Here is a 12,123-nt window from a genome sequence, read left to right as displayed (position 1 = left end):
ATTATCCGCCGCAATTGTTGCAACCCTTTTACCCTCCTGTTCAACTTCTCTTTCGTATTGTCTGAGATCCCTAAAGATTGGAAAGCTGCTGCGGTCATCCCCCTCTTCAAAGGGGGAGACACTCTAGACCCAAACTGTTACAGACCTATATCCATCCTGCCCTGCATTTCTAAAGTCTTCAAAAGCCAAGTTAATAAACAGATCACAGACCATTTCGAATCCCACTGTACCTTCTCCACTATGCAATCTGGTTTCCAAGCTGGTCATGGGTGCACCTCAACCATGCTCAAGGTCCTAAACGATATCAGAACAGCCATCGATAAAAGACAGTACTGTGCAGCCGTCTTCATCGACCTGGCCAAGGATTGACTCTGTCAATCACCGCATTCTTATCGGCAGACTCAACAGCCTTGGTTTCTCAAATGACTGCCTCGCCTGGTTCACCAACTACTTCTCAGATAGAGTTCAGTGTGTCAAATCGGAGGGCCTGTTGTCCGGACTTCTGGCAGTCTCTATGGGGGTGCCACAGGGTTCAATTCTCGGGCCGACTCAGGCCGATTCTCTGTATATATCAATGATGTCGCTCTTGCTGCTGGTGATTCTCTGATCCACCTCTACACAGACGACACCATTCTGTATAATTCTGGCCCTTCTTTAGACACTGTTAACAAACCTCCAGACGAGCTTCAATGCCATACAACTCTCCTTCCGTGGCCTCCAACTGCTTTTAAATGCAAGTAAAACTAAATGCATGCTCTTCAACCGATCGCTGCCCACACCCGCCCGCCCGACTAGCATCACTACTCTGGACGGTTCTGATTTTGAAAATGTGGACAACTACAAATACCTAGGTGTCTGGTTAGACTGTAAACTCTCCTTCCAGACTCACATTAAGCATCTCCAATCCAAAAATCAAATCTAGAATTGGCTTCCTATTTCGCAACAAAGCCTCCTTCACATATGCTGCCAAACATACCCTCATAAAACTGACTATCCTAACGATCCTCGACTTTGGCGATGTCATTTACTAAATAGCCTCCAACACTCTACTCAGCAAACTGGATGTAGTCTATCACAGTGCCATCCGTTTTGTCACAAGGCCCAATATACTACCCACCACTGCGACCTGTATGATCTCGTTGGCTGGCCCTCGTTTCATATTCGTCGCCAAACCCACTGGCTCCAGGTCATCCATAAGTCTTTGCTAGGTAAAACCCCGTCTTATCTCAGCTCACTGGTCACCATAGCAACACCCACCCGCTCCAGCAGGTGTATTTCACTGGCCTTCCCCAAAGCCAACTCCTCTTTGGCCGCCTTTCCTTACAGTTCTCTGCTGCCAATGACTGGAACGTATTGCAAAAATCACTGATGCTGGAGTCTTATATCTCTCTCACTAACTTTTAGAACCAGCTGTCAGAGCAGCTTACCGATCATTGCACCTGTACATAGCCCATCTGTAAATAGCCCACCCAACTACCTCCTCCCCATATTGTTATTTATCTTCTTCCTCTTTTGCACCCCAGTATCTCTACTTGCACATCATCTGCACATCTATCACTCCAGTGTTAATTGCTAAATTGTAATTATTTCGCCACTATGACCTATTTATTGCCTTACCTCCCTAATCTTACTACATTTACACACACTGTATATAGATTTTTTTCTATTGTGTTATTTACTGTACGTTTGTTTATCCCATATGTAACTCTGTGTTGTTTTTGTCGCACAGCTTTGCTTTATCTTGGCCAGGTCGCAGTTGTAAATGAGAACTTGTTCTCAACTAGCCTACCTGGTTAAATAAAGGTTAAAAAAACATTTTTTTTTTTAAATTGCCAATACCCAAAACGTCAAAATCAAGACGCAGTTTCTATTAGACCAAAGACACACTGAAGATAGCTGGCCTGCCTGTCTGCCTTTCTTCCTGTCTGCTGTATTCACCTTGCACAATTGAAGACTGCCTGACACTATATATAGGATAGGCTGCTATAGGAAATAATTAGAGCAGGATACCCTGGTGTGGCATAATGGGTCCTGGGTGGAGCTCTATACAGTTCTCTGACATACAGGGGGAGGAGGAAGAGGAGGAGAAAGGGTAGAGGAGGATGAAATGAATTAGACTTTTTAATCAGGTTTCAAAGCATGCCATGAATGTAATTCATCACCTTGGGTGTGTCTATGCAATTCAGATTCAACTGTATCCTCCCTTCTCAAACACAATTCAGCAAACACACACACACACACACACACACACACACTCACGCATACGCATACTCAATCTCTATCCAGGCGGTTTGATACAGCTGCCCAAGCCCTAAAAATATAAGCAGCAGTAAAAAGGATTTGAATGTGTATTGAGTGCAGTAGCCACATTCATATTTGTACAAGTAAAACAGACCTGGTTTACTATTCAACTAAAACTAGCATCCTCTACTTCTGCACTGTGATCAGGTCCAATAAGAGTTGGATAAAGCTGCTAGTCTACATCTTGAAAAACGACACACAGACTCTCCCCTGAAGACTGCTCTCTGACCAGCAAGTAAATCAGAAGGGATTACCCTCAGTAGCATCAGAGTAATCATGTCAGTAGACGGATTACACGCCTGACTCTTATCATACATATCTTACACAGACCAGATTGCTTCCCATCCTATTCCTCTTTTTCATCAGCAACCAACAGGACCCAAAAGTAGGGAGGGAGGAGTGAACGAGAGAGGGTCAGAGGGAGTGTGTGTATGTGTGTGTAAGCATGTGTGTGTGCGTGCGTAGTAGATTACTGTACTGTATGTCTGTGTATTTATCAGCAGTCAGTCATGTGTGTATAATGCCTGAATCTGTGTAACCATGTAAGGGTCAAGAAATCTTCTGTGTGAACTGATCAAAGAATAAAACACTGGGGTTGGGAGACACAGGGAGAGAGAGAGAGAGAGAGACAGGGAGAGAGAGAGAGAGAGAGACAGGGAGAGAGAGAGAGAGAGAGAGAGAGAGAGAGACAGAGACAGAGACAGAGACAGAGACAGAGACAGGGAGAGAGAGAGAGAGAGAGAGAGAGACAGGGAGAGAGAGAGACAGGGAGAGAGAGAGAGAGACAGGGAGAGAGAGAGAGAGAGAGAGAGACAGGGAGAGAGAGAGAGAGAGAGAGAGAGAGACAGGTAGAGAGAGAGAGAGAGAGAGACAGGTAGAGAGAGAGAGAGAGAGAGACAGGTAGAGAGAGAGAGAGAGAGACAGGTAGAGAGAGAGAGAGAGAGAGACAGGGAGAGAGAGAGAGAGAGAGAGAGACAGGGAGAGAGAGAGAGAGAGAGAGAGACAGGGAGAGAGAGAGAGAGAGAGACAGGGAGAGAGAGAGAGAGACAGGGAGAGAGAGACAGGGAGAGAGAGACAGGGAGAGAGAGACAGGGAGAGAGAGAGAGAGAGAGAGAGAGAGAGAGAGAGAGAGAGAGAGAGAGAGACAGGGAGAGAGAGAGAGAGAGAGAGAGACAGGGAGAGAGAGAGAGAGAGAGAGACAGGGAGAGAGAGAGAGAGAGAGAGACAGGGAGAGAGAGAGAGAGAGAGAGAGAGAGACAGGGAGAGAGAGAGAGAGAGACAGGGAGAGAGAGAGAGAGAGACAGGGAGAGAGAGAGAGAGACAGAGAGAGAGAGAGAGAGAGAGAGAGAGAGAGAGAGAGACCGGAAGAGAGAGACCGGAAGAGAGAGACCGGAAGAGAGAGAGAGAGAGAGAGAGAGAGACAGGGAGAGAGAGAGAGAGAGAGAGAGACAGGGAGAGAGAGAGAGAGAGAGAGAGACAGGGAGAGAGAGAGAGACAGGGAGAGAGGGAGAGAGAGAGAGACAGGGAGAGAGGGAGAGAGAGAGAGACAGGGAGAGAGAGAGAGAGAGAGAGAGAGAGAGAGAGAGAGACAGGAAGAGAGAGAGAGAGAGACAGGGAGAGAGAGAGAGAGAGAGAGAGAGAGAGACAGGGAGAGAGAGAGAGAGAGAGAGAGAGCGAGACAGGGAGAGAGAGAGAGAGAGAGAGAGAGAGAGAGAGACAGGGAGAGAGAGAGAGAGAGAGAGAGAGAGAGAGAGAGAGAGAGAGAGAGAGAGAGAGAGAGAGAGAGAGAGAGAGACAGAGAGAGAGAGAGAGAGAGAGACAGGGAGAGAGAGAGAGAGAGAGAGAGAGACAGGGAGAGAGAGAGAGAGAGAGAGAGACAGGGAGAGAGAGAGAGAGAGAGAGAGAGAGAGAGAGAGAGAGAGAGAGAGAGAGAGAGAGAGACAGGGAGAGAGAGAGAGAGAGAGAGAGAGAGACAGGGAGAGAGAGAGAGAGAGAGAGAGAGAGAGAGAGAGAGAGACAGGGAGAGAGAGAGAGAGAGAGAGAGAGAGACAGGGAGAGAGAGAGAGAGAGAGAGAGAGAGACAGGGAGAGAGAGAGAGAGAGAGACAGGTAGAGAGAGAGAGGTAGAGAGAGAGAGAGAGAGAGAGACAGGTAGAGAGAGAGAGAGAGAGAGAGAGAGAGAGAGAGACAGGGAGAGAGAGAGAGAGAGAGACAGGGAGAGAGAGAGAGAGAGAGAGACCGGGAGAGAGAGAGAGAGAGAGAGAGAGACCGGGAGAGAGAGAGAGAGAGACCGGGAGAGAGAGAGAGAGAGAGAGAGAGAGACAGGGAGAGAGAGACAGGGAGAGAGAGAGAGAGAGAGACAGGGAGAGAGAGAGAGAGAGAGAGAGAGACAGGGAGAGAGAGAGAGAGAGAGAGAGAGACAGGGAGAGAGAGAGAGAGAGAGAGAGAGAGAGAGAGACAGGGAGAGAGAGAGAGAGAGAGAGAGAGAGAGACAGGGAGAGAGAGAGAGAGAGAGAGAGACAGGGAGACAGGGAGAGAGAGAGAGAGAGACAGGAAGAGAGAGAGACAGGAAGAGAGAGAGACAGGAAGAGAGAGAGACAGGGAGAGAGAGACAGGGAGAGAGAGAGACAGGGGGACCAGCTAATGACATTAAAAGAACACGTAGAGGAGGACAATGAGTGGTTAGCCAATCAACAACCATTGCTCTTCAATTACACCAGTGAATGGAAGGGTTTCAAATCATAAGGGTTACTGTAGGGGTGACAGTGGCCCTAGGGGTGGCAGAGGCCCTAGGGGTGGCAGTGGCCCTAGGGGTGGCAGTGGCCCTAGGGGTGGCAGAGGCCCTAGGGGTGGCAGTGGCCCTAGGGGTGGCAGTGGCCCTAGGGGTGGCAGAGGCCCTAGGGGTGGCAGAGGCCCTAGGGGTGGCAGAGGCCCTAGGGGTGGGCTGGTGGAAAGGAATCCAATGAGTTCGCCTAACTGTCCGGACTGGAAGTTCTATCACAAAACAAAATGTAAAGTGTCTTCCCAGAGTTGACAGGGTTGTTAATGGTTTCTTTCATCCTGGAACAACTGGTATTAAGCACCGGTTCACAGCATCTGCTCTCCGGTGACGGACATCTACGGAACCTTTCACTCAAAGAAACGTAACATGAGTACTGCCGCGATCAAATGTGACCATTCTTCAACTTTTGTTGGGAGGACCAACCCCGCCCCCCCAAAAAAAACAGAGTAAAGCAACAGCCAGTATCTGCCTAGTGAGCAGCCGGTTATCTTCCAGGCAGACCTAAAGATCTAAAGGGCATATTAGAGGAGGTGTTACAAAGTCCAACAATCTACAGTACAACACACACACCCTTTATTGGCAACTGTAACAGACTATAGCACACAGACGACTCTCAACCTGTGTAGGCCTATATTCAATCAAAACAGTTTTAAAATATACTGGCGCGACTAAACTCAACGATTTACGATGGACTTGAGCAGCGACTAGCGTGGGGGGACTGCAGCTCTGACGTCACATAAAATGAAGTTTTTATCAAAAACAACTGATTTCAGCACCCAGCCCGCAATTACACAGAACAATGATTTGTTTGATTCTTTGGGTGTTTAAATCAGCAGTTTAAATCGTCTGTAAAACAAATAATTATACTGCAATGCAGGGCCTATAAAAGGGGGAACATAGCCAACACACACACACAGTTTAAAAACAGAGATGTAACTCAAGACAGTCGAGACAGGTTCTTGGTAGGAGGCCAGGCACCCGAAAACCACCACTTCTGGGTCAATACTACAATAAGGAGAGGGGCACGCCAGAACGAACAACACATTGGGAATTCCTGCTCGGTAGCGTTGTCGTGGCGTTGCCGTGGTGTCAAAGCTTATAGGACAAGACTGCCGCCCTCATGCCAAGTAGTCAGTAGGTTACTTTGGGAATAAGGAAGTTATTACAAGTCAGTGAACTAAAAGATAGCCCACAGAAAACAATGACTGAATTGTAGAGATAGGAAAGTAAACAAATTCAGTTTTAAATGAGTTAGTGTGGTATAGTAGTTACTATGTCATTACAGTTATGAATCCTAGAGAAGGCACAGAATAACTTGAAATTATTCAAATTAAACAGATTTATAATGACCATTCTGTTGGAATCACGTGACTGTCTTCCTTGCTGGGGGGGTAAACATTTCGACTACCAGCATGTTGAGATCCGTGTGCTCCGGGTAGGGGAACGGCAGGTTCCGGGTAAAAACAGAAAAACCTGTTTGCATTGCTCAAGCAGGTTAGGCAGGTGACAATACAGGGGGAAAAGTAGAGGAAGTGGACTGATTTGACAGACTTTGTGAACCCATTCGGCCTGGGTTTGAATGAAGGGGTATCATACCTATCAAGGCTTGGAAGAGGTTGCTCTGGAAGATGTTGATGACTCTTTCTAGTGATTGTCTGAGTTGTCGGTCTTCTGTCTGTCCAAGTTTCGTCTTGTATTCCTCCATGAGCAGTAAAGCTCTTTGAGCATCTGTAAACGAAACATATCAACAACCAACAAGGCAATGAGTGAATAAATGGCAACTACCATTGATACATAATCAAATTCAAGCAATATGATTGATATAGGTTATGTGATATCAACAGACTGGCTAAAGGGTTTCATGTTTAAATCGGTGACTGAGAGACAGTCAGGTGGCAGAATGCATTGGCAACAACTCACGTGTAATATGCAACATATGTGGCTCTGACTGTCGCTATATTTGTTGCACGATATCAGTTGATGTGGCAACACATGAGGTGGCAAAAACATATATTATATTCGTCTGCATTGGCCTGCTGTCGTTTGCTTTAGCTTGCTACAGCTATTGACATTCTGTAGCATATCGCTTTCAAAGCAGGCTGCCATTACATGTGATGTGCTATCTATCACAAAACAGACGAATCGGGATTCTCACCTTTCTTTCGTATAGGCATGACAGCTCCCAAGTGCAGCAGGAAAAGTAAACGCAGGCACTGTTTCGTGCAGGCTAATGTTTGGTGTAGTAGCCTGCCTACACTCCCTTGCTTCAGATATCCTTTGCTACAGTTGCCAGAGGGGCAGAGCCAGGAGTTTGCACCGTTTTAGCATGAACAGAAACTAGTCTCTTCTTTCCTCAAAAAACGCAATGTGCGCTATAGCTCCCGCCTGTTCAATAGACTACAAAAGGCACCGTTTTTTCTTACTGGACTACAAACACGCAATGAATCCGATTTTTTTGGTAGATTATAGCCTATTCAGATGACCCGCCGTGAATGCCAATGTGACCAGCTTGTATCCCTGGCAGGGCTAACTGACAGGGTTCATTTAGGTTACTGCCAACCGCCAATAGAGAGACAGCGCAGGGCAAGATTCCGGCACCAGTTAACCACTAACAGCTATGTGAAACACTATTGTCGTATGTCACGTTCGTATCTCCAATCAATTCTCATACACTAAACATAAACAAACCGGTTCTCAGCAAGCCCAGCTCTGTACGGTGCAATTCATTGAGCAGCCTGAAAATCTGAGAACATGTGCAGTGCAGTTCAAAGTGGCAGAAGAAACTGCGAGTAACGAATCCCAAAGTTCAGTCTGTGCATTTAGGGAGTAAATCCTCTTTTTGTTTCTGAGTGCTGAATTATTCGTTTCCCGCTCTCATGCTTTTATCTCTCTCGGTCCGGCAATATTTCCACAAGTCAAAGTTCCCTTGCTCGGCGCTCTCCCCTCCTCTTTTTTTCCACCAATATATCAGGAATCCCAAACTTTCCTCCAAAATGGCGTCCAAAGTGTGGAATCGGATCACATGATCAACCTCTCGCCACCCAATGGTGTCGGTAGGCTACAGAGTTACAGAGGAGGTGAGATCCAAGAGTTTATTACAACAAAAAACTTTCAACTGCTTTCAAAGGTCACTTTACATTGAGTGGTCTAAAATCTATGTATTAACAAACATGGTGTTGGCTCGGGTTTTACAGTGTTTTTTGAAGAGTGTCATTGTAGCCAAAATATTGTTGCATAGACTAACAAAAGTTACATTGAAGCACACACAGGTTTTTCAGGAGGGCGAAACACATTTGGTTTAAATGAACTGTGTTACTATGTTAATTTTTTCATTTGTTAATGTTCAAATACAAATATTTGCATAGAGAGAATTGTAAAAACAGGGTGTTTGTGTTGTTGTTTTTTGTCTCACTGCTTCGCTTTATCTTGGCCAGGTCGCAGTTGTAAATGAGAACTTGTTCTCAACTGGCCTACCTGGTCAAGATAAAGAAGAAATTAAATAAGATAAAGATTAAACTATGGAGGACAGGCAATGAATTGGAAGATTACACCCCTGACATGTCAGATTGATAGTAATAATCCCAATACCTGGTTAAAGTGTGAGGACTTCACCAGTTCAGTGCCATGGGACTTATTGAATATTGTACACGACACTACACACACTGTGTGTGCTACACACACATAATCAATATAGAGCTGCGATGCTCATCCTGCCTTAGCCGCCAAGACCACAGTCAGATGGGTTAGTCCTATTGGCACCTGGTTAGTACACCTGGATTTGGTGTGCAGGGTTGCCAGTCTGATCCCTGACAAATCCAACTATCCCCAAGCATCAACTATCTTTTCCATACATAGCACACCTTACAACCTGTATTCATTAATTTACTTCTTTTTTATGTGTGTGAGTGTTTGAAACTTTCGTTTGCTGTAAATGAAAGTTTATTATTATTTCATTGTTATTTTAAGACAATAGTTGCCATATGATTCATAAATATTTATAATAAAAATTGTGGAAATTCTTTAAAATGAGATGGTGCATCTCAAGAGATTTCCTCCTGGAAAATGTCTAATAAATACATGAATGAATGAATTCATCCATTTACAGTCACTGCTTACTGTTCATACCAAGGACTCCATTTTATCAGAGAACCTGCTGTCGTTCACCACCATTAGAAACAGGTCCATATTCCCTACAGATTTATGGTCTAGATCTGAGAGTCTCTCTCCCTCTCTCCCTCCCCCCCTCCCTCCCGTCCGATTCTCGCATTGTCATGCTAAACTGACCCATTGTGCAGCGGTTAGCAGTGCTCTATTTGGTGTTGTCTCAGATTTATATTCCTGGTGTCTGTCATCTATATACTCACATAAACTCTGGCCTGGCTGGTTCTCTGTATGGTATGGTATGATATAAATAACCCTGGCCTGTCTGTTCCTGATGCTGCACTCGCTCACATTTACACAGACCAGCTAGCAGCAGCACTGTGGCCCAGATTAGACAGCAGTGAGGAATGGAAAGGAGGGAAGGAGAGGAGGGGGGAGGAGAGGAGGAGGGAGGGAGGGAGAAGAGGAAAGAGGAGGAGGGAGGGAAGAGGATGAGAGGGGAGAGAAGAGGAGGGGAGGGAAGAGGGGAAGAGGGGAGGAAAGGGGAGTGGAGGTGAGGAGAGGGAGAAAAGAGGAGGGGAGAGGAGGGGAGGGGGAGCAAGGAGGGGAGAAGGGGAGCGGGAGAGGGAGAGAAGAGGAGGGGAGAGGTAAGGATGAGGAGAGAGGAGAAAAAAAGAGGAAAGGAGGAGAGGAGACAAGGGAGGGAAGAGGCAAGGAGAGAAGAGAGTAGGAGAGGAGACAAGGGAGGGAAGAAGAAGGAGGGAGGGAAGAGGAGAGAGGATGAGAGGGGAGAGGAGAGAAGAGGAGGGGAGGGAAGAGGAAAGGCGGGGAGGAGAGAAGAGGAGAAGAGGGGAGGAAAGAGGAGAGGAAAGGGGAGTGGAGGAGAGGGAGGAAAGAGGAGGGGAGGGAGGGGGAGACTGAGGGAAGAGGAGGAGGGGAGGGAAGGGGGAGCGAAGAGGGGAGAAGGGGAGGGGGAGAGGGAGAGAAGAGGAGGGGAGAGTTAAGGATGAGGAGAGAGGAGGAAAAAGAGGAAAGGAGGAGAGGAGACAAGGGAGGGAAGAGGCAAGGAGAATAGGAGGGAAGAGGAAAGGAGAGAGGAGAGGAGGCAAGGAGAGAGGAGAGTAGGAGAGGAGACAAGGGAGGGAAGAGGCAAGGATAGAGGAGAGGAGACAAAGGAGGGGAGAGGCAAGGAGAGGATGTTATTTTCAGGTAGTCATGTTTTATGAATGGTTCCTTGCTCTCTGTATGTTTACTAGAGGTTCTGCAGAGGAGAATATCTCTTAGACATATTTTGGTAGCAGGGTTGGAAAGGTTCACCAAAGGATTTGAGATTCAGCATGAAAATAATGAATAATGGTTCATTCATTTCTACATTTCTTTAAAATTTCAGTTGAATTCAATTTATTTCGTTGAAGTAATTGAGCTGATCTGAATCTTTCACTCTGTAACAAGGTTTTACGTTTTCTTTAGGATGTGGAAAACAACATCTCATATCTGTTTTTAAAGATGATACCGTTATTACACAGCAATAAGCTATTTCATATATTGCTTGAATTTAATAGAATTTATATCATTATACATATTTCACTGGAGGTACATGTTTAGGTTTCACTACTGGCACTGGACTCCAGTGTTAAACGTCGAGTAACCCTATGGGTATACTGTGTACAGGAGCTTTGTGTTTCTATAAAAGAGGACAGTATGGTAACTTCATTCCTCCCTTGGAGGAAAGACAAACACACAGACACACACACAAGCACGCTCCACACACACACACACTCAATCATACACCCAAGCACGCGCCACACACACACACACACACTCAATCATACACACAAGCACATACATAAACAGTGTTACTGTACACATTGTCAATGAAATGACTGTTACTCAGTCAAATGTCATGGATATCGGTGTTGCTGACCTTGTGGGATTGTAATTGATTGTTACCAAGAGCGCATGATTGATTGATTGATTGGGTGGCTTTGTGGCCAATTGTCCCCCCCCCGCTCTATTTATCTGTCCCTCCCCCCATCTATCTATCTATCGATCAATCTATCCACCTCTCTATCTCTGATTGGACCATATGAACAGTAATTGTAAGTGAGTGGCTTGTTATGTCTATTTCAGGAATCCTTTCTAACAATAACCAATGGCACTGGCCACAGCTTAGGCCCTAGGCTCCATAGCTCTATAGTGTGAGGGACTTCCTTGTAATCTGATCTAGTCAAGCTTGCCCTGTCCGCTACTCCTGATGAAAAATATTGAATGGAGGGAGACTTATTACTTACTGTAATGACATCATCCACCGACTGTCCAGATGGCCTCCTCTCTCAAATCCCACCTTACATCATGTTGGAACACCATTATTACCACAGAGGTAGAGGCTATTCCCATTGACCAAACGATTGTTCCAGTCCTCTAGGGAGAGTTAGATAAAGGACATGCAGAAAAATACTATTTTTCTCTCCTTCCTTCCCCTCAGACAATCCCTTAAGTCTATGCCTGCTCATTTACTTGTCTTCTGATCCCTTTGAAAGAGACAGACAGACAGACAGACAGACAGACAGACAGACAGACAGACAGACAGACAGACAGACAGACAGAACTAGAGAGTGAGAGAAAGAGAGAAAGACCAATAGAAAGAGACAGACAGACAGAGACAGACAGACAGACAGACAGGACTAGAGAGTGAGAGAAAGAGAGAAAGACCAATAGAAAGAGACAGACAGACAGAGACAGACAGAGACAGACAGACAGGACTAGAGAGTGAGAGAAAGAGAGAAAGACCAATAGAAAGAGACAGACAGACACAGACAGACAGAAAGTCTGATTTGAATGCAGGATCCGTACACATACAGACCCATTTCAAACATAACCCTGTGATTCTGCAGATACCACTCCACTGCAGTCTGCAGCATTCTCCGGCTTACTGTGATG

The 12,123-nt window shown here is 46.0% G+C and overlaps 1 protein-coding gene across 4 annotated transcripts in view; it reads right to left on the bottom strand.

The window, feature by feature from the left end:
- The window catches only part of LOC120055060 (disks large homolog 1-like), a 282,572-nt gene extending 274,541 nt beyond the window's left edge, over positions 1-8,031 (bottom strand). For all 4 annotated transcript variants that reach the window (XM_039002927.1, XM_039002928.1, XM_039002929.1 and 1 more), the window contains exons 1-2: positions 7,238-8,031; positions 6,679-6,810 (exon numbers count right to left, since the gene is read on the bottom strand). In XM_039002927.1, coding sequence (XP_038858855.1) covers positions 6,679-6,810; positions 7,238-7,256 — 151 coding nt within the window. In that variant the 5' untranslated portion in view covers positions 7,257-8,031. The remainder of the gene's footprint in view (positions 1-6,678; positions 6,811-7,237) is intronic.
- Positions 8,032-12,123: the final 4,092 nt, after the last annotated feature.

This window comes from Salvelinus namaycush, chromosome 10 (genome assembly GCF_016432855.1).
Source record: "Salvelinus namaycush isolate Seneca chromosome 10, SaNama_1.0, whole genome shotgun sequence".
NCBI classification, from domain to species: Eukaryota; Metazoa; Chordata; class Actinopteri; order Salmoniformes; family Salmonidae; genus Salvelinus; species Salvelinus namaycush.
Note: the sequence above shows the minus strand (reverse complement) of the source record. Positions and strands in the feature narration are given on the sequence as shown.